This window comes from Mustelus asterias, chromosome 9 (assembly GCF_964213995.1).
Source record: "Mustelus asterias chromosome 9, sMusAst1.hap1.1, whole genome shotgun sequence".
NCBI lineage: Eukaryota > Metazoa > Chordata > Chondrichthyes > Carcharhiniformes > Triakidae > Mustelus > Mustelus asterias.
In genome coordinates, this window is record NC_135809.1 from 112,729,612 (window position 1) to 112,752,720 (window position 23,109).

At 48.0% G+C, this 23,109-nt stretch overlaps 1 protein-coding gene across 1 annotated transcript in view; it reads left to right on the forward strand.

Annotated features, from left to right (window-relative positions):
• Positions 1-23,109, forward strand: part of mical2b (microtubule associated monooxygenase, calponin and LIM domain containing 2b) — a 267,163-nt gene that overhangs the window by 196,547 nt on the left and 47,507 nt on the right. The window contains 2 exon segments of the mRNA XM_078221390.1: positions 7,912-8,087; positions 17,320-17,394. Coding sequence (XP_078077516.1) covers positions 7,912-8,087; positions 17,320-17,394 — 251 coding nt within the window.

Genomic DNA, 23,109 nt, shown 5'->3' on the forward strand with positions numbered 1-23,109 from the left:
TATTCACCCCCCCCATGCCTTTACCACATAGCCCCGCAATTGTGGGCTGTCTGCGATCCATTGCTCCTCATCATGGCGATGTCCGCAGTCTGCGATCCCTTTAATTGGCTAAAATCAAGCATTAGATCGAGCCCAAGATGGGGTGAAATGCCTTATCATGTCAGCTTGGATCTTGTATGTCTCTCTCGAGGGGACCATGAATTCGATTCAATTGAATTTCAATTTGGTTTTTGGAGAAAGCAAGGAATGGATTCAGGTTTGCCCGATCCACCCTGAGCATTGGCTTTGTACCTTTAAGAATGGAGTAAAAATTTAAAATAAATAAAAGGGGGTGCAGGAAAGATCTCTAAGTACCCAAATGTGTGCAGGCAGCAGGACAAATTGAGAAGACTTTAAATAACAAATGGAATCCGTGGCTTTATTAACAAGTACAGAGTGAAACTGTGAGGAAGCTATCAAAACTCAAAAAACTGGCTGGGCCCCAGCCGGGAGATTGTGTCCAATTCTGAACACCACACTTTAGAAATAATGTCAAGGCCTTGGGGAGGGTGCAGGGGAGATCTACTAGGATGGTTCCAGGAGTGGAGAATACAAGAGCAGGGATGTACTGCTGAGGCTGTATAAGGCTCTGGTCAGACCACATTTGGAGTATTGTGAGCAATATTGGGCCCCATATCTAAGCAGGGATGTGCTGGTCCTGGAGAGGTTCACAAGAATGATCCCAGGAATGAAAGGCTTGATGTATGAGGAGAATCTGAGGACTCTGGGTCTGTACTCACTGGAGTTTAGAAGGAAGAGGGGGGGTGGATCTCATTGAAACTTACAGAATACTAACATGCCTGGATAGATTGGATGTGGAGAAGATGTTTCCATTAGTCGGAGAGACCAGGATCCGAGGGCACAGCCTCGGAATAAAGGGACGACCCTTTAGAACTGAGATGAGGAGGGATTTCTTCAACCAGAGGGTGGTGAATCTATGGAATTCATTGCCGCAGAAAGCTGTGGAGGCCCGGTCATTGAGTGTATTGAAGACAGAGAGAGATCGGTTCTTGATTGGTAAAGGGATCAAAGGTTATGGGGAAAAGGGTGGGAGAATGGGGTTGAGAACCTTATCAGCCTTGATTGAATGGCGAAGCAGACTCGATGGGCCGTATGGCCTAATTCTGCTCCTATATCTTGTGTTCTTATGGTCTTATAGGAGTGACAGGCTTCAATTGTGAAGAGACTGGAGAAGCTGGGATTGCTCTCTTTCAAGCAGAGACAGTTAAGGGGAGATTTCATAGAGGTGTGCAAAATTATGAAGGGTTTTGACAGCTTAAATAAAGCAGCAGGAGGGTTGGGAATCAGAGGATACAATTTTAAAGTAATTTGTAAAAAGTATCAGAGGGAAAATGAGGACAATTTTGTGATTCGGAATGCACCACTTGGAATGGGGGCTGGGTGGGGGGGCAGTGCTGATGTAGTAATGTTGAGAATTGGAGAAATATTTGAATGGACACATTGCCTCACAGCGCCAGGGACCCAGGTTCGATTCCCGGCTCGGGTCACTGTCTGTGTGGAGTTTGCACATTCTCCCTGTGACTGCGTGGGTTTTTCCTCCGGGTGCTCTGGTTTCCTCCCACAGTCCAAAGACGTGCTGGTTAGGGTGTATTGGCCATGCTAAATTTCCCCTCAGTGTACCCGAACAGGCGCCGGAGTGTGGCGACTAGGGGAATTTCACAGTAACTTCATTGCAGTGTGAATGTAAGCCTACTTGTGACTAATAAATAAACTATACTTCACTTTACTTTTGTAGAGCTATGAGGAAAGCCACTAGCTTTCGGAGCGCTGCTCCTTCGTCAGGTAAGTGGGAGTTCTGTTCACAAACAGGGCATATAAAGACACAAACTCAATTGAGAGTAATCAATTGAGTTTGTGTCTTTATGTGCCCTGTTTGTGAACAGAACTCCCACTTACCTGACGAAGGGGCAGCGCTCTGAAAGCTAGTGGCTTTTGCTACCAAATAAACCTGTTGGACTTTGACCTGGTGTTGTGAGACTTCTTACTGTGCTTACCCCAGTCCAACACCAGCATCTCCACATCACGAGGAAAGAGCAGGGAAAATGTAATGAAAAGGCCAGCAGCTGCATCATGGACCGAATGGCCTCATTCAGTGCTGTCTGATTCTATGATTCTAGCCCCCCCCCTTATTGTTTGTTGTTTATTGTCAATGACATCCTGATGGCAAAGCACTTTGACACCAAACCCAACAGTTATATAAGTTTTAAATACTCAGCCTCCTAATGGATATGTCTGCTGCTCAGGCAGTCACACTCTGAGCTCGAATGCTCCAGGTTCAAGTCTAGCTCCAGAATTTATTGTCTACAGGAATGCCCAGCCTTGGGTGCAGGCGAGCCCAGCGTGTGCTGGTGCCCAGCCTCGATGAAGGGCAAGGGTTGCGGGGAGGGCGCGTGGTTAGCAGCAGGAAGGGCATTCCACTGTAGTGGGTTGGATCTCAAACACTGATGAGACAGAGTTCAAGAAAGAGATAGAGAATCTGGTGAATTGGTGCAACGACAATAATCTCTCCCTCAGTGTCAGTAAAACAAAGGAGATAGTCATCGACTTCAGGAAGTGTTGTGGAGGACATGCCCCTGTCGTCATCAACTGGGATGAAATGGAGATGGTCGAGGGCTTCAAGTTTCTTCAAGTGTTCAGATCACCAACAACCTGTCCTGGTCCCTCCACGCAAACACTATAGTTAAGAAAGCCCACCAACTTTCTCCAAGCCCACTACTTTCTCAGAAGACTCAGGAAATTTGGCATCTCAGCTACGACTCTCACCAACTTTTACAGATGCACCATAGAAAGCATTCTTTCTGGTTGTATCACAGCTTGGTATGGCTCCTGCTCTGCCCAAGACCGCAAGAAAGGGTCATGAACGAAGCCCAGTCCATCACGCAAACCAGCCTCCCATCCATTGACTGTCTACACTTCCCGCTGCCTTGGAAAAGCAGCCAGCATAATCAAGGACCCTACGCAAATCATGAATCGGGCTTTAAAGCCACCTGCCAAATCCCAAATGTTGGTTAATATGGGAGGGGGGGGGGGGGGGGGTGACCAGTCAGCATTGTAGCGACCCCATGTAACATGGGGAGAAAGTTGGAAGAGAGTGAGAGAGTAACTAGCCGCTCGATCTTGTGAAACCAGGTCTGAGATTGTGGTAACTGGGTAAAGAATTGTTTTACTTTGATGTTACAGAGCTCTGGCTGCAATAATCTGCAGCTTCATTTGACATCAGATCATTTAACACAGGCACTGACCTCACTCCTGATTAAACTGAAGATCGAAATGAGTCATAAAGTCTGGGAACAGGTGACTATATTCCTTAGAAATCTATCTCCCAGATTCTCTGTGCCTGTACAGACCTTGGGAGTTTGGGTTGAATTTATATTCGTGACTGGACTCCAGTAAAAGATCAAAAATGCAACTCTGGACACCAGAAACAAAATACCTTCAGTGCTTCGTAAGCTGGTGTAGAACTGAAGGTTTCGCTCAAATATTTTGCTCTTACTTACTGTCAGAGAACAAAGAACAAAGAAAAGTACAGTGCAGGAACAGGCCCTTCGGCCCTCCAAGCCTGTGCCGCTCATGATGCCCTGACTACACTAAAAAACACCTCCTGCCCTTACTCGCTCCGTATCCCACTATTCCCTCCCTATTCATGGACCCATCCAGATGCCTCTTCAATGTTGCTAATGTTCCTGCTTCCACCACCCCCTCTGGCTGCGTGTTCCAGGCACCCACCACTCTCTGCGTGAAAAGCTTCCCCCGCACATCTCCCTTAAACTTTCCCCCTCTCACCTTGAACCTGTGCCCCCTTGTAATTGACACTTCCAACCCCGGGGAAAAAGCCTCTGACAGTCCACCCTGTCAGTGCCTCTCATAATTTTGTAGACCTCTATCAGGTCTCCCCTCAGCCTCCGTCTTTCCAGTGAAAACAATCCTATTTTATTCAACCTCTCCTCGTAGTCAATGCCCTTGAGAACAGGCAACATCCTGGTCAACTTTCTTTACACTCTCTCCAAAGCTTCCACGTCCATCTGGTAGTGTGGTGTCCAGAACTGCATGCAATACTCCAAATGCGGCCGAACCAAGGTTTTATATACCTGCAACATGATTTGCCAGCTCTTGTACTCAATGCCCTGGCCAATGAAGGCAAGCATGACATAAGCTTTCTTAATCACCTTGGCCACCTGTGTTGTCACTTTTAGGGAGCTGTGGACCTGCATGCCCAGATCCCTCTGTATGTTAATGTTCCTAAGGGTTCTGCCATTTACAATATAATTCGCACCTAAATTTGATCCTCCAAAATGCATCACATTGCATTTGTCCAGATTAAACTCCATCTGCCATTTCTGTGCCCAAGTCTTCAATCTATATATATATATATCTTGTTGTACCCTCTGACAATCCCCGGCACTATCAGCAACTCCACCAATCTTCATGTCAACTGCAAACTTACTAATCGGACCCTAAAGGATCCAGCTGGGCGTTGCTGAAGGCCAGAGGAGACTATTCATCCCCTCGATCCTGTTCCGCTGCTGTTCAATTGGACCACGGGAAAAGTCAGGCGCTGCATTGTATTCTGAGGGATGGATCATTCTATTGCACAAAACGTACAACAACAACGAGAAAAGAAAAGCACTGCGGGTGCTGGAGGTCTGAAATAGAAACAGAAAGTTCTGGAAGAAAACACAGCAGGTCTGCCAGCACTTGTAGAGAGAGAGGCCCCCTTGGAACCCTCAGAAGTGGAATCATTTTGAACTCGAAACATTAGCTCTGTTCCTCTCTCCACAGACGCTGCCAGACCTGCTGAGTCTTTTCCAGCACTTTCTGTTTATACAACATTAACAGTGTTGGTTTATCCAGCATCTTGAACTGAGTAAAACGCCCCAAGGTAGCTCACAGAAATATTACCAGAGAAAGTTTGACACTGAGGTGATATTAGCACAGGCGAACAAAAGCTTGGTCAAAGAGGTAGGTTTGAAGTTGTGTCTTAAGGGAGGTGGAAGCTGTGAGTCCGCTATGGATCAGGTGATGGCTCAATCACAAGGTTCACAGAATCACAGAATACTACAGTGCAGAAGAGGCCCTTTGGCCCATTGAGTCTGCACTGACACATGAAATGCCCTGACTTGCCCACCTCATCCCACTTGCCAGCTCTTGGCCCATAGCCCTGAATGTTATGGTGTGCCAAGAGCTCATCCAGGTGCTTTTTAAAGGATGTGAGGCATCCCGCCTCCACCACCCTCCCAGGCAGTGCATTCCAGACCGTCTGGGCAAAAACGTTTTTCCTCAAATCCCCCCTAAACCTCCCATCCCTCACTTTTAACTTGTGTCCGCTCATGACTGACCCTTCAACTAAGGGGAACAGCTGTTCCCTATCCACCCTGCCCATGCCCCTCATAATCTTGAACACCTCAATCAGGTCGTTCCTCAGTCTTCTCTGCTCCAGAAAAAACACGGTAAGAGTTTTAACAACACCAGGTTAAAGTCCAACAGGTTTATTTGGTAGCAAATGCCATTAGCTTTCGGAGCGCTGCCCCTTCGTCAGATGGAGTGGATATCTGCTCTCAAACAGGGCATACAGAGACACAAAATCAAGTTCCAGAATACTGATTAGAATGCGAATCTCTACAGCCAACCAGGTCTTAAAGATACAGACAATGTGAGTGGAGGGAGCATTAAGCACAGGTTAAAGAGATGTGTATTGTCTCCAGACAGGACAGCCAGTGAGATTCTGCAAGTCCAGGAGGCAAGTTGTGGGGGTTACTGATAGTGTGACATGAACCCAAGATCCCGGTTGAGGCCGTCCTCATGTGTGTGGAACTTGGCTATCAGTTTCTGCTCAGCGATTCTGCGCTGTCGTGTGTCGTGAAGGCCGCCTTGGAGAACGCTTACCCGAAGATCAGAGGCTGAATGCCCGTGACTGCTGAAGTGTTCCCCAACAGGAAGAGAACAGTCTTGCCTGGTGATTGTCGAGCAGTGTTCATTCATCCGTTGTCGTAGTGTCTGCATGGTTTCCCCAATGTACCATGCCTCGGGACGTCCTTTCCTGCAGCGTATCAGGTAGACAACGTTGGCCGAGTTGCAAGAGTAGGTACCGTGTACCTGGTAGATGGTGTTCTCACGTGAGATGATGGCATCCGTGTCGATGATCCGGCACGTCTTGCAGAGGCTGCTGTGGCAGGGTTGTGTGGTGTCGTGGTCACTGTTCTCCTGAAGGCTGGATAGTTTGCTATGGACAATGGTCTGTTTGAGGTTGTGCGGTTGTTTGAAGGCAAGAAGTGGTGGTGTGGGGATGGCCTTGGCGAGATGTTCGTCTTCATCAATGACATGTTGAAGGCTCCGGAGGAAATACTGTAGCTTCTCCGCTCCAGGGAAGTACTGGACGACGAAGGTACTCTGTCCACTGTGTCCCGTGTTTGTCTTCTGAGGAGGTCGGTGCGGTTTTTCGCTGTGGCGCATCGGAACTGTCGATCGATGAGTCGAGCGCCATATCCTGTTCTTATGAGGGCATCTTTCAGCGTCTGAAGGTGTCTGTTACGATCCTCCTCATCCGAGCAGATCCTGTGTATACGGAGGGCTTGTCCATAGGGGATGGCTTCTTTAACGTGTTTAGGGTGGAAGCTGGAGAAGTGGAGCATCGTGAGGTTATCCGTGGGCTTGCGGTACAGTGAGTACGGTACAGTGCGGTACAGGGATCTTGGGTTTATGTCACACTATCCGTTACCCCCACAATTTGCCTCCTGGACTTGCAGAATCTCACTGGCTGTCCTGTCTGGAGACAATACACACCTTTTTAACCTGTGCTTAATGCTCCCTCCACTCACATTGTCTGTATCTTTAAGATCTGGTTGGCTGTAGAGATTCGCATTCTAATCAGTATTCTGGAACTTGATTTTGTGTCTCTGTATGCCCTGTTTGAGAGCAGATTTCCACTCCATCTGACGAAGGAGCAGCGCTCCGAAAGCTAATGGCATTTGCTACCAAATAAACCTGTTGGACTTTAACCTGGTGTTGTTAAAACTCTTACTGTATTTTTGATGGAGCAATGGAAATGGAAATACAGCAGAGGCCCGAACATGAGGAGGGCAGAGATCTTGGAGGGTTGGAGGAGGTTGCAGAGGTAAGGAGGGTTGAGGCCATGGAAGAACTTGAAAACCAGGAGAAGAGTTTCAAGGATACTGATGTCAACAATGTAGATGGCAGTGTGAGTTCCTATGAAATATAAGATGAGGAAATATAACATATTACCAGAATCTAGAATCTTACAGTGGAGAATGAGGCCACTTGGCCCATTGTCCCTGTGCTGGCTCTTTGGACGAGCCATCCAGTTAGTGCAGTGACGATGAAGGAATGATGACACATTTCCAAGTCAGGATGGGGTGTGAACTAGAGTGGAACCTGTAGGTGGTGCTGTTCCTGGCACCTTGCCCTTCTCGGTGGAGGAGGTGGTGGGGTTGGAAGGTGAGAGGTTCCTGTGAAACATTTTGGGTTTCTTGATGTAAAAGGTGTTCTAAAAATAGAAGCAATCGCTGATGATGAAGCTGGACCACAGGTTCCAGTTTCAGACACAGGATCCTGAGGTATTTTATTAACTTCAGTTTAATACAAAGGAACTACGCTTTATATCAGGTCTGACAGCATCTGTGGGGAGAGAATACAACCAACGTTTCGAGTCTAGATGACCCTTTGTCAGAATTGGGTCATCTGCAGATTCCAGCATCCGCAGTACTTTTGCTTTTATTTTACACTCTATATCTGTACATTTCTGTCTTGGCTATACCAAAACCTGCATCTTAATTAATTTGTGTGTTCCCCTCCCCGCCTCCCCTTTCTTTCCCCTTTATGTTTTTGCCTGAACAGTTCTGAAGCTGAGACAGAGACTCCCACTGACCCCTCTCGGCAAGCGATCTCCCCCAGCCCGGGGACCCCCTCATCCAGAGCTGTGAGCAAGGGGCAGAGCCCGGAGGATGGTGAGACACTGGGCAAAGAAGAACCAAAGATCGGTCCATTCAACTCCACTTCCAAAGCTCAGGAAGGTAACGTTCTGGTCTGCCTCAACATCTGACGTCTTACTCTGCACTCACCCGCATCGCACTCCCAAAACCCTCTGATGTTGGCTAGAATGCGTAAGGTGGACCTTTGAATGTGAACGTTATCTCATTCAGTCGCTTGTCTCGTTTCAATGGGATGAAGCGAGACTGACGGCCTGACTCTCCGAGAGATCTACAATCAGTGTTTGACTTCACGTCCGCGATCCTGTGACCCCCAACGTTATTCCAGCAAAATTCCTTCCAACTCCCCATTCCCCCCACCCACCACCTTCATCCTCATTCACCCAATAACCCCATAGCAACAGTTAAATATCCACGTTAAGATTCTTGGTGTCATCCCAATGGGGGAGGGTATTCCATCAGGAACGCCATCCCCGCCAGCCCACACCATCTCCGCCCTTCCGAAGAAAAGGAATGGGAAGTTTATCACAAGAGAGCACATGGAAGCAGGAATAGGCCACCAGGCCCTTCAAGCCTGCCCCGCCATTCAATACAATCATTGATCATAGAATAGAATCCCTACAGTACAGAAGGAGGCCATTCAGCCCATTGAGTCTGCACTGACCACAATTCCACCCAGGCCCTATTCCTTCAACCCCATGCACTTACCCTGCTAATCCCCCTAACACTAGAGTCAATTTAGCATGGCCAATCAACCTAACCCGCATGTCTTTGGGAGGAAACCAGAGCACCTGGAGGGGACCCACGGGGAGAACGTGCAAACTCCACACAGACAGTGCCCCAAGGCCGGAATTGAACCTGGGACCCCGGCGTTGCGAGGCAGCAGTGCTAACCACTGTGCCACCGTGCATCATGGCTGATCTATGTCGGCCTCAACTCCTTTTCTGTGCCGTTTCCCCATTGGCCTCTCTCTATTCCTCGATCTATTAAATATTTATCCATCTCCACTTCAAATGCTTCCAATGATCCGGCCTCCACCATCCTCTGGGGCAGAGAATTCCGGAGATTCACCACCCTCTGTGAGAAGAAATTTCTATTCACCTCAGTATTGAATGACCGGCCCTTTATCTTGTCGCTTTGTCGCCTTGTTCGAGACTCTCCCACTAGTGAGAACCTCTCACCATCTACCCTGTCAAACCCCCTCAGGATCTTATATGTTTAAAATAAAGTCACCCCTCACTCTTTTAAACTCCAAGGAATACAGAGCCAGACTATTTAGTCTGTCTTGATAGGACAACACACTCATCCCAGGAATTAACCTGGTGAATTTCCTTTGAACTGCCTCCAATGTTACTGTATCCTTTTTTTAAGTAAGGGGACAAAAATTGCCTCACCAAGACCCTGTATAATTACAACAAAACCTACCTATTTTTAAACTCCAGCCCCTTTGCAATAAAGGCATAAAGCCAATTGCCTTCTTAACTACCCGTTGGATCAGCTTGCTAGCTTTTTGTGATTCACGCGCCACAACACCTAGGTCCCTCCGTACTTCGCTCACCTGCAGTCTCTCTCTCCATTTAGATAATAATCTACCCTTCGATTCTTCCTACCAAAGCATGACCTCACACTTCCCCACATTAAACCCCATTTGCCAGGTTTTCACCCACTCACCCATTCTATTTATATCCCAGAATTACAATATCCTCCTCACAACATGCCCTTTCACCTATCTTCGAGATCAAGATCAGGAAAGTGAGATAACCATCACAAAGTATCAATGACAAAGTAACCAGAGAGGGCAATGGGGAGAATTATTTTTCCAAAGCGAACTGATTAGTTCAGACTGCAATACCTGAAAGGGTGACAGAAGCAGATTCAGTCGCAACTTGAGGAAGGGAAATTGGATAAATACTTGCGGAGGGAAAAATGCAGGGTTGGGGGGGGGGGGGGGAAGAGCAGAAGGAATGGCACCAATTGGATAGCTCTTTATAAGAGGTGCGATGGGCCAAGCCTGCACTGACAACAATCCCACCCAGGCCCCATCCCTGTAACCCCAGGTATTTACTGGGCTAATTCCCCTGACACTAAGTGGCAATTAAGCATGATCAATCCGCCTAACCTACACAACTTTGGACTATGGGAAGAAACCCACGCAGTCCCACACAGTCACCCAAGGCTGGAATTGAACCCAGATCCCTGGCACTGTGAGGCAACAGTGCTAACCACTGTGCCACCGTGCGTCTTTCTTTTCTGTAAGCTTCAATTGTTCCTCCTCTTATGCTTTGTCTACTGTCAATGAATTGGCAGAGATAAGATAAATAGTTTTCAAATTAAATGATAGATATTTGAAAGAATGATTCCCTTCTGTCTTGTCACACAGGTTGATTTCTTACCTAAACATTTTGCAGCAGGATATAATCTGCATTTCCACTAGAACTCTCAGTGTCAGTGCAGAATGATTACCGCTTCACACTGCAGGCGATGCTTTAATCTAAGTTTGGAACTCTGAGTGAATCTCCCAGGAGGACACAATCTCTCATCGCTAAAGTTTCATTCGCAACGTGACAGTTGTACCTCAGTAGTTAACACTCTCTTTCTCCACACATTTAAGGCTTCAAATTCTAGTTCTGAGACCTGAGCAGGTAATCCAGGCTGACACTCCAGGGGCAGGACTGAGGGAGTGCTGCACTGTCAGAGGGTCAGGACTGAGGGAGTGCTGCACTGTCAGAGGGTCAGTACTGAGGGAGTGCTGCACTGTCAGAGGGGCAGTACTGAGGGAGCACTGCACTGTCAGAGGGTCAGCACTGAGGGAGCACTGCACTGTCAGAGGGTCAGCACTGAGGGAGCGCTGCACTGTCAGAGGGTCAGCACTGAGGGAGCACTGCACTGTCAGAGGGTCAGCACTGAGGGAGCACTGCACTGTCAGAGGGTCAGCACTGAGGGAGCACTGCACTGTCAGAGGGTCAGCACTGAGGGAGCGCTGCACTGTCAGAGGGTCAGTACTGAGGGAGTGCTGCACTGTCAGAGGGTCAGTACTGAGGGAGTGCTGCACTGTCAGAGGGTCAGTACTGGGAGGGTGCTGCACTGTCAGAGGGTCAGTATTGAGGGAGTGCTGCACTGTCAGAGGGGCAGTAGTGAGGGAGTGCTGCACTGTCAGAGCGAGAGTACTGAGAGAGCACTGCACTGTTGGAGGTGCATCTTTTAAATGAGAATTAAACTGAGGCCCCCTATGTGCTATCAGGTGGGGGTAATAGTTTCAATGGCCATTGCAGTGAGGAAGAGCAGTGGAATTCTCTCTGGTGTCCTGAACTAACATTCATCCCTCAGTGAACATCATTGAAACAGATGATCTAGTCATTATCATATTGCTGATTGCATGAGCTTGTGTGCATACATTGGAGCCCGTGTTTCCTACCTTACAGCAGTAACTCCTTTTCAAAGGTACTTAATTAGCTGTAAGATTCTTTGGGATGTCCTGAGGTTGTGAAAAGCTTCATAAAAAGTCAAATCTTTCTTCCATTTTCCCAGACTTTGTGTGGGAACATTTAGTGAACTACATCACCATCTAGTGGCAAACTCAAGGACTGCAATCCACTCACCCCACGGCAGATTTAAAGGCGGGCAGCTCGCCTGCCCACTGCTTAGACACCCACACCCAAGATATTTGCTGGGGGTTCAAGGGAGGTGCTGCCTGGGCCTACTGAGTCCCTTACGTGGCCAGTTATGGTATTCTATCAGTGGTGGTGAGGGGGTATCGGGAGGCCCATGCCATGCAGGCAGCCCAGTAACTTCAGCTGTTGTTGGGCAAGAGTGCGGGGGATTCTTTGGGGGCTTCCTGGGCCTATTGGATTCCCCCCTTCATCCCTTCAAGTAACCAGGTCACTCCCTTCCCTTTAATCCTTCCCCCTCTGGAATCTGCACCCCCCCCCCCCCCCCAGCAAACCCCAAACTCCTCATTCGCTGAGACTCCAGGGACCTGGGTTCGATTCCCGGCCTGGGTCGCTGTCTTTGTGGAGTTTGCACATTCTCCTCGTGTCTGCGTGGGTTTCCTCCGGGTGCTCCGGCTTCCTCCCACAGTCCAAAGATGTGCGAGTTAGGTTGATTGGCCATGCTAAATTGCCCCTTAGTGTCCTGAGATGCGTCGGTTAAAGAGATAAGCGGGTAAATATGTAGGGATGTGGGGGTAGGGCCTGGGTGGAATTATGGTCGGTGCAGACTCGATGGGCCGAATGGCCTCTTTCTGCACTGTCGGGTTTCTATGATTTCTATGATTTCCGAAGCACAGATTTACATGGGGTCCTCAGCATGGTGGGACTGCCTGTAGTTCCAGCATTGGCCACTGTGCCCACCTGGCACTTGCTGAGACTACAGAGCTGCCAGCCAATCGGATTGGTGGGCAGCCTGGTCTCAATTGGGACTTCATCCCAAGGTGATTCCGCTGATTCCGGGGATGGCGGGACTGATGTACGAGGAGAGATTGACTAGGTTAGGATTGTTTTCGCTGGAGTTCAGATGAATGAGGGGGGATCTCACAGAGACTTATAAAGTTCTAACAGGACCAGACAAGATAGATGCAGGGAGGATATTCAGGGGGTGTCCAGAACCAGGGGTCACAGTCTGAGGATTCAGGGTAGACCATTTAGGACGGAGGTGAGGAGACATTTCTTCACTCAAAGCGTTGTGAACCTATGGAATTCATTACCACAGGAAGTAGTTGATGCCAAAACATTGAATGTATGTGGACATAGCACTTGGGGTGAATGGGTGAATGGGATCAAAGGTTATGGGGAGGAAGCAGGATTAGGCTATTGAGTTGGACGATCAGCCATGATTGTGATGAATGGTGGAGCAGGCTCGAAGGGCCGAATGGCCTCCTCCTCCTCCTATCTTCTATGTTTCACTGTTTCTTTGTATGGGGCGTAAATGCTGCCAGCATTAAACCTCTGTGTGGGATTGTGGGTGAAATCCATCCTAACCTTTTAGCTGGGTTTAGAACGGCTTCGCTTGGTTCAGTCTTACCTGTGAGTCAGAGATTATGGGCACGATCTTGTGACCTCATCCTGCCCACACCTAGCCAGGTGAGGTGATAAGATCGGGCAGGAGGCAGGAAATCAGGTCTGCGCCCAGTTTCTCACCTCCCCCGATCATACCGCCGCTGTTTTGCCGGCGAAATTGACTTTGCGTCTTTTCTGGGCGCCAAGCCGATTTAAATATTAATGACATGTTTTGCATGTCATTAACCGAGTCCTGGCCACTATCGTGTGGGCTCACTTACCTTAACCACCTCACCGGCCCAGGCTCTCCCCAACGGGAATCACCTATGGTCCCCACCAACCAGGGTAAGATGTGATGGTTTCGCCAGGACAGGATCAGAGGCCAGTGAAGCCCCCGGGTGACCGGGGGCAGGGTCGGGCAGCGTCCATGGAGCAGTGCTCGACAGCTCATCCTGGCACTGCCCACCGGGTACCATAACTGTTCCAGGGGCAGTGCCAAGGGGGCAGAGCCAGAGTGGGGTGGAGCTATGGTGGGGGAGACAAGGGGGGAATACTGCAGGGTTGGGAGGGGGAGAACTCTTTCGGGGAAGCGATTGACGGGGGGGGGAGCTCTGCAGGGGAGGGTGATCGGGGGAGGGGGAAAGCTCTGCAGAAGGAGTGGTAAGTGGAGAAGGACGGGGGGAGCTCTGAAACTCTGCAGGGGGAGTGATTGGCGGAGGGTGGCAGGAGATCTCCCAGTACAGCAGAATATCGGGGTGCCTACCCATTGGCTTTCCCGATGAACTCCGGTTCCACCCATCCCACTCCCACCCACTCCCAACTGTGGGCAAGAATCACATCCTGGCAGATATTTTGCATTAAGTGTCATAAGATTGCATTTTTAAACTCACGCAAAAAACATGTCTGAAACTGTCCCGTTTTCTTGCTTTTTCGACACTTAGAGTTCTTTTCATAAAATTCTGCCCTTTGAGCTCAAGCCCCACTCCAACAACAACATCTTTCGTTTGTATAGCCCCGCTAACCTAATAAAACACCTAATAAAGCAAATCACTTCACAAGTATGATTATCAAACAAGACTTTCCTTTGAGAAAATATAAGCAGTATTAGGGCAAGTGACCAAAAGTTAAAAGTAGTCTAAAGGAAAGTCCTAAAGGAGGGGATGGAGGTAGACAGACGGAGTGATTTGCGAGGGAATTCCAGTGTTTCGAACTCAGAAAGGCACAGCTGTCAATGTCATTCAAATCAGCAATGCGCATAAGGCCAGAATTGGAGGAGATTGCAGAGATAGGGAGAGGGGAGGGACTGGAGGAGATTGCAGAGGGAGGGTGGTGGGACTGGAGGAGATTACAGAGATAGGGAGGATGTTGGTAATGGAGGAGATTACAGAGAGAGGGAGGGTGGTTGGACTGGAGGAGATTGCAGAGGGAGGGTGGTGGGACTGGAGGAGATTACAGAGATAGGGAGGATGTTGGTAATGGAGGAGATTACAGAGAGAGGGAGGGTGGTTGGACTGGAGGAGATTGCAGAGAGAGAGAGGATGGTGGGACTGGAGGAGATTACAGAGAGAGGGAGGATGATGGTAATGGAGGAGATTACAGAGAGAGGGAGGGTGGTGGGACTGGAGGAGATTGCAGAGAGAGGGAAGATGGTGGGACTGGAGGAGATTGCAGAGATAGGGAGGGTGGTGGGACTGGAGGGGATTACAGAGAGAGGGAGGGTGGTGGCACTGGAGGAGATTGCAGAGATAGGGAGGATGGTGGGACTGGAGGAGATTACAGAGAGAGGGAGGGTGGTGGGACTGGAGGAGATTGCAGAGATAGGGAGGGTGGTGGGACTGGAGGAGATTGCAGAGATAGGGAAGATGGTGGGACTGGAAGAGATTGCAGAGAGAGGGAGGATGGTGGGACTGGAGGAGATTGCAGAGATAGGGAGGGTGGTGGGACTGGAGGAGATTGCAGAGATAGGGAAGATGGTGGGACTGGAAGAGATTGCAGAGAGAGGGAGGATGGTGGGACTGGAGGAGATTGCAGAGATAGGGAGGATGGTGGGACTGGAAGAGATTGCAGAGAGAGGGAGGGTGGTGGGACTGGAGGAGATTGCAGAGAGAGGGAGGGTGGTGGGACTGGAGGAGATTGCAGAGATAGGGAGGATGGTGGGACTGGAGGGGATTACAGAGAGAGGGAGGGTGGTGGCACTGGAGGGGATTACAGAGAGAGGGAGGGTGGTAGCACTGGAGGAGATTGCAGAGATAGGGAGGATGGTGGGACTGGAAGAGATTGCAGAGAGAGGGAGGGTGCTGGAACTGGAGGAGATTACAGAGAGAGGGAGGGTGGTGGGACTGGAGGAGATTGCAGAGATAGGGAGGGTGGTGGGAAGGAGGAGATTGCAGAGATAGGGAGGGTGGTGGGAAGGAGGAGATTGCAGAGATAGGGAGGGTGCTGGGACTGGAGGAGATTGCAGAGATAGGGAGGGTGGTGGGAAGGAGGAGATTGCAGAGATAGGGAGGGTGGTGGGAAGGAGGAGATTGCAGAGATAGGGAGGGTGCTGGGACTGGAGGAGATTGCAGAGAGAGGGAGGGTGCTGGAACTGGAGGAGATTGCAGAGAGAGGGAGGGTGCTGGAACTGGAGGAGATTGCAGAGATAGGGAGGGTGCTGGAACTGGAGGAGATTGCAGAGAGAGGGAGGGTGCTGGAACTGGAGGAGATTGCAGAGATAGGGAGGGTGGTGGGAAGGAGGAGATTGCAGAGAGAGGGAGGGTGGTGGGAAGGAGGAGTTTGCAGAGAGAGGGAGGGTGCTGGAACTGGAGGAGATTACACCTGCTCAATTTGCCAACTCTCGCAGAAATAGCTTTAATGGATCTTTATCTCACTGATGTTTATAGGATCTTGCCACTCATTAACTCAGTGTCATATTTGCTCATATGCTAACAGTCACCGTACATCATTCACTGTCCTCGTAGCCCTGTCTCAGGGGGGATGTGTTCAGGCACGGGGAGGGGTCAGTTGCCATTCCCAACCATCCTCTGTAACTTGGGCAGAATAATCCGCTGCAGAAATTCACAGCCTCCCCAATGTATTGGCAGAAACAAGCGGAGGCCATTCAGCCCCTTTGAAGCCGTACTGCCTTCAGTTAGATCGTGGTCAAGTGATTTCATTTCGCCACATTGGCTCCTTGATTCCCGTACCAAATAAAAAAATGTTGATCACAGTCCGGAAAGCTCCAAGCGACTTCCAGCTTCAGCAGCTTTTTGGGGAAGAGTGTTGCAGATTTCCATTCCCCTTTTGATGAAGATGTTTTTCCTGATTTCATTCCTGAATCGCCTAGTTTTAACTTTAAGCTCACATCACGTTGTTCCGGATTTTCCCGACCATAACAAGTAATTGCACTGCATCTAAAAGCAGCAAGACCTGCATTTCTATAGCATCTTTCACCACCTCAGGTTGCCCTAGAGCAATGACGTACGATGGCTGTGTAGTCACTACTGTAATGTAGGAAACTGGCACTGTGATTCTCCACACATGTCGCTCACAATACATTCAAATGTTTACAATTGTTCACACACCCTCTTATTCTATTTGTATTATAAATACTGCAATGCCTCTGCTGGGGGGAGGTTGTAATTACAGCATGACATGTTTACATAGGTAGTTCCCATGTTAAATTTTGACATACAAATTTACAATGCAAATGTGAAAATAAGGAAAGGAAGGGCATGTTACTTTGAAATGGGGGATAAATGCAGGATAATTGGCAGCACGTTGGGCGCAGTGGTTAGCACTGCTGCCTCTCAGCGCCAGGGACCCGGGTTCAATTCTGGCCTTTGGGTGACTGTCTATGTGGAGTCTGCGTGTTCTCCCCGTGTCTGCGTGGGTTTCCTCCGGGTGCTCCGGTTTCCTCGCTCGCTCCAAAGATGTGCAGGTTAGTTGGATTGGCCGTGCTAAATTGCCCCTTAGCGTCAGGAGGAATAGCAGGGTTTGTGTTGGGGGATTAGCAGGATTTATGAGTTACAGGGCCTGGGTGGGATTGTTGCTGGCGCAGGCTCGATGGGCTGAATGTCCTCCTTCTGCACTACAGGGATTCTATGATTCTATGAAATATATGCCCCTGATCTAATTACCCCCCCCCCCCCCCACCCCCCATCCCCCACGCCCCACCCCACCCTGCCACTAAGCTCACACTACCAAAAGACTGTACTGGCTCCTGACTCTCCTTACATGTGACATTGTCCAGGAGTCTATAAGGCAATAAATTCATCGACTTTTCTGCTTGGAAGTTTTCCTTAACCCAATTACTTGTGCTTTCTGCTTTTTTTTTGTCTCAGCTCTAAGACGAGCTCACAGCTTCAATGTTCCAGCAATCAGCAGGCAAGAGACATGGAGGAAGAAAATCCAGATAAGTAAGGAGAGAAACCTTATTAAACTCTTCATCATTTTCATACTTTATGCTTGCTCTTGAAGATACAATATTGTAATCTCCATAATTGACATCTGTGCGTTAAGCTACCAGGGACCTGTGCGTTTAAGAAATGTATTTATATCACGTTTTTTGTGAAGGGTATGTGTAGAAGTCAGCTCTGTTTATATGGTGCTGATCTGTCTGCACCAGGCACCCCACGTGCTGAGAATTCAGGAGGATAATTGCTTTGAGATAATGGGGTGTTTGTTTTAAATCTGAGCTAATGGATTTTTGTTTATTTTGGTTTTCCCCCTGGGGTTTCAGAGTAGGGTTTCATTAGGTTGACTGACAAGAGACTGTGTCATGCTAATGGGTGGAGCTAAGCTTGCAGGGAGAAACAATTAGTTCTGCTTGATGCTCAACAAAGCAAGAGGTATTTTTCTCTCTCTCTCAGGCTGCTGCTGTTTGAGTGTCAGAAGGCAGGTGTCTCTCTATCTCCAGGGGTGTTCAAAGGCTTGAGGAGTGGTAGCCCACATATCAGCACATAAGTCTGCATTGTTTGCTAACTGATTTTTGAAGGGGACTTTAAGTCTATGAGGAATATTGCTTAAATTGGAACTAATAGAGATAGATTAGCAGTTAAGAATTGCATCTTGTCATGTTTGAATATTTGAATTAGTAAAGTTAAGCTAATTTATTCATTATATTTAAATTGTATTGTTAAATAAAGTTTGTTTTGATAAAAGCTCCCTAGTGTGTCAATAGAATCACACCTGGTGTGAAATATCTTATCCTCACACTGATGTCAAAATAGAAAAATACTGTTGGGAACTAATTTAACATCATAACACACCGTGCAGTTTCTGGTCTGGTCTGACTACCACCCACCCTGCCTCAACACTCCTGATTACTCCCCAAACCTGCGCCTAACCTCACAACCTTCCAACTACCTCTATCCCTCACTAACTTCCCGCCATCCCCTGACTACCTCTCACTTCTCCCAACCTCCTGACTATCCCAAATGCCTCTGACTCATCCTCACCCTGACTAAACACCTGCACCCTCTAAATCCCAACGCCCTAGCTGCCACCCACACACCTCCTCTGACTAACACCCACTCTCTAACTACTCCCCCCATAACCCCTCCATCTCTCCTGCCTCTGCCTAACCTCACACCCCAACTACTCCTACCCCCTCACCCCTCCGCCTAACCCCCAACCAATCAGCCCACCAGACCGCTCCCCAACCGTAACATTGCCCTTGGTCCACCCTTCCAACAGCACCCCCCCCTCCCCCCCCCGTCCTCCTCAATCCACCCTACCCCCTCACCCATCTTACTTCTCTCCATAATTTGTTAAAATGACTTTCGGGTATCTAAACTGACCAGAATACAGCAGCGAGAACTGGAAAAAGTGGGTATGGCTTGGCCTCCGTGACCAGTCCTACAAGAGAAGGACTCCAGGAGCATGTTCCATAAATAATTGATGTTGCTTTAGTTCAATTGGCTTGAATGGCTGATTAGTGAAGCAGAGCGATGCCAACAGCGTGGGTTCAATTCCCGTACCGGCTGAGGTTATTCATAAAGGCCCCGTCTTCTCAACTTTGCCCCCTCACCTGAGGTCTGGTGATCCTCAGGTTAAATCACCATCAGTAAGCTTCCCCCCTCATAGAGTCACAGAGGTTTACAGCATGGAAACAGGCCCTTTGGCCAACTTGTCCATGCCGCCCTTTTTTTTAAACCCCAAAGCTAGTCCCAATTGCCCGCATTTGGCCCATATCCCTCTATAGCCATCTTACCCATGTAACTTTCTAAATGCTTTTTAAAAGACAAAATTGTACCCGCCTCTACTACTACCTCTGGCAGCTCATTCCAGACACTCATTCTGTGGTGAGTGTCTTCTGGGACTATGGCGACTTTATTCCGACTGCAGTAAAGAGATTTTGCAGCTATAGGCCGGACTTTTATCAGCCCGCCCTGGGAATCGGAGTGGGCGAGGAGTGCACCATGGGAAGGTCAGTTGATCTCAGGCGAGATTCTACGGTTTTGGGATGAGCCAGGCTGTAAAATCCCATCCATAATGTTTTATACTGTTTAGCTTTCCATCTGCAGGGGCCAATCTGGGGGCAGCTCCTGACCCTCCCGTGTTCGGCTGGACCTGACTGGTTGGCATTTTTCCAAACGGGTTTGTGTCTCCAGCTCATGGGAGCTAATGCTAATTGTTGGTGACTTGTTCTGAAGTGGTCCAAACCTGCTAATTCTCAAGGTGGGTTCCCTCTTTTCCAACGCAGGTATCTCCTCTCTGAACATTATGGCCTTGTTCAGTTTGATCCCACACTCTGTAAAAAACGGTAATGACAGATTATTACAGTTCAGCAAGTTGAAACCAGTGATTTGCCCCATCAAACTGGTCTCAGCCTCTTGAGTCTCATGATAATTTGGTACAAGACATTTAGAGCAATAATTGAAAACAGTACTTTCTTTACAGTTGTCTACCGTGTTAAAGGCATTTATTATTAGCCTGCCCTGGAGATCATTTCAGTGGACAAAATAGGGTGGATATTACAAATAAATATTCTTGAAACTGGGCCACCATCCAGCTGGGTGAGGTTTTAGGAGTTTAGTCACTGTTACAATAGAGGAAACAATGGCGCCCAGTTTGTGTGCAGACAGCTCCCATGAACAGAAAATGCTAATGGCCAGATAATGTGTTTTTACTGAATGAGGGATAACTATTGACCAGGACACAAAGAAAACCCTCCTTCTAAACAGCACCGTAGAAGCACAAATGAATAAATCCTGGATTGGGAGTTGACCCCCGTGACCTTTCAACTCAGAGGCAACAGATGCCCACCACTGAGCCACAGCTGAAAGTTATGTAGCAGTTTAAAGCAAGTTGAGATCAAAAGGATTGTTATGTCTTGCCAGTTTTGTTTTTTTCATTTGTGGAACATGGGCGTCACTGGTTGGCCAGCATTTATTGCCCGTCCCTAGTTGCCCGTGGAGGGCAGTTAAGAGTCAACCACATTGCTGTGGCTCTGGAGTCAAATGTAGGCCAGACCAGGTAAGGACAGCAGATTTCTTTCCCTAAAGGACATTAGTGAACTAGATGGGTTTTTTCGACAATTGACAATGGTTTCATGGTCATCAGTAAATTCTTAATTCCAGATTTTTTAAAAATCAAATTCAAATTCTACCATTTACCATGGCAGGATTCGAACCCAGGTCCCCAGACCATTAGCTGAGTTTCTGGATTAATAGTCTGGCGATAATATCAATAGGCCACTGACTCCCCTGTTTCTGTTACTAGCTTAATGTTAGTCCCTAGGCCTTAAGTATCTGTGCGATGTAGTTAGATTGGATGTGATTTGATGAACTGTATAGTAATTTCTCACATAGCATTGCTTAAAAATGCAACATTAAATGAAGCAAAGTTAAGCGATTCAGATTTCCCCTTTGCAACCTGTCTAAAGCTTTAGATTCTGTAGGACATTTCACACTAGAAAAAAACATTAAAATATTGTCCCTGTTAGTGTAAATAACAGGGACAATGTTATTTGTTAAACAAATGTAAACAAAATAATTTCAAAAACAACATAGATTTTAAAATGTTCAAAATTTAACTCCCACTCTCGGACTCTCCCATTCTCGGACCATCCCGCTTGCCGACCCTTCCGCTCTCCGACCCTCCCACTCCCCGACACTAAATCTCGCACTATCCACTTGCTGGAGGTCACCATTGACCAGAAGCTGAATGGGACTAACCATATGGATAATGTGGCTCAAGAGCAGGTTAGAAACAAGGAATCCTGCAACAAGTAACTCACCACCTGGCTCCTCAAAGCCTATTCACTGACCACAAGGCACAAGTCAGGATGTGATTGAATGCTCCCCACTTGCGTGGATGGGTGCAGCTCCAACAGCACTCAAGAACCTTGACACCATCCAGGGCAAAGCAACCCGCTTGATAGGGTAGCTTGACTGCTACCCCTTCTACAAACATTCAATCCCTCCACTATCAATGAACAGTGGCAGCCATGTGTACCATCTACAAGATGCACCACAAGAACTCACCAAGACTCTTTTGATAGCACCTTCCAAACCCATGACCACTATCATCTAGAAGGACAAGGGAAGCAGGCACATGGGAGCCTCACCAACTGGAATTTCCCCTCCAAGCCACTCACCATTCGGACTTGGAAATACATCACCGTTTCTTCATGGTCACTGAGTCAAAATCTGGGAACTCCCTCCTTGACAGCGCTGTGGGTGTATCTACACATAGATTGCAACGGCTCAAGCTGGCAGTTCAGCACCACTTTCTCAAGGGCAATTAGGGATGGGTAATAAATGCTGGCCCAGCCACATCCCATAAATGAATCAGAAGAAATAATTAATTTGAACACCACCCGGAAATTCCCCTCCAAGCCACACACTACCTGACTTGGAAATATATCGTCGATCCTTCACGGTCACTGGGTCAAATCCTGAAACTCTCTCCCTAACAGCAGTGTGGGTGTACCTACGGTAGTCATGATGTGGAGATGCCGGCGTTGGACTGGGGTGAACACGGTAAGAATTCTCACAACACCAGGTTAAAGTCCAACAGGTTTATTTGGTAGCAAATACCATAAGCTTTCGGAGCACTGCTCCTTCGTCATTTCCACTCTATCTGACGAAGGAGCAGTGCTCCGAAAGCTTATGGTATTTGCTACCAAATAAACCTGTTGGACTTTAACCTGGTGTTGTGAGACTTCTTACGGTGTACCTACAGCACAGGGCGGTTCAAGAAGGCAGCTCACCCCCACCTTCTCAAGGGGCAATTAGGGGTAGGGAACAAATGTTGGTCTAACAAGCGACATTCTCTTCCCATGAATGAATGAAAACAAACATAAAAATGGAAAAATGTGTTGTCGTGTTCTCCACTGTTGTGCCTTTAGCTGCCTTGAGAGGGCAGTGGCACCTTGTGTACTGCCACTGTAATAACCTCTCAGTCAGCGGATTACATGATTAGTGGTCTATCATTCTCTGTTTTTAAATGTATATAAACTATCACTTTTATCTGCTAATATTGTAGTAAATAACTTATAAAATAGGAAGATTGGTTTGGTCTATATCAGCTAGTGAACTTTGAACTCATTGTCTCTATGTGAAAGGTTGCTGAGAGATATGGTGATGTTCAGAGTTGTCCTGGTGTCTCTGGGAACAGAAAATGAATCTCCCAGACAGGAAAAATCACTTGGTGGGGAAACAAAATCCTTTTTTTTTAAAACATTCTCGTCGATCCTTTCTAATTAGACATAAGATATTGCAGATGGGGAGAGATGTTTCGAGAATGAGTCCAGGATCAGCCAATCAACCAATGAAGAAGTTTTCTCACCTTCCGATTGGCTGGGAAGACAGGGCTGCACAGCAATTTGATTTGATTTGATTTATTAACATACAGTGAAAAGTATTGCTTCTTGTGCGCTTTACAGACAAAGCATACCGTTCACAGAGAAGGAAATGAGAGAGTGCAGAATGTAGTGTTACAGTCATACCTAGGGTGTAGAGAAAGATCAACTTAATGCGAGGTAGGTCCATTCAAATGTCTGACAGCAGCAGGGAAGAAGCTGTTCTTGAGTCGGTTGGTACGTGACCTCAATCTTTTGTATCTTTTTCCCGATGGAAGAAGGTGAAAAAGAGAAGGTCTGGGATGTGTGGGGTCCTTAATTATGC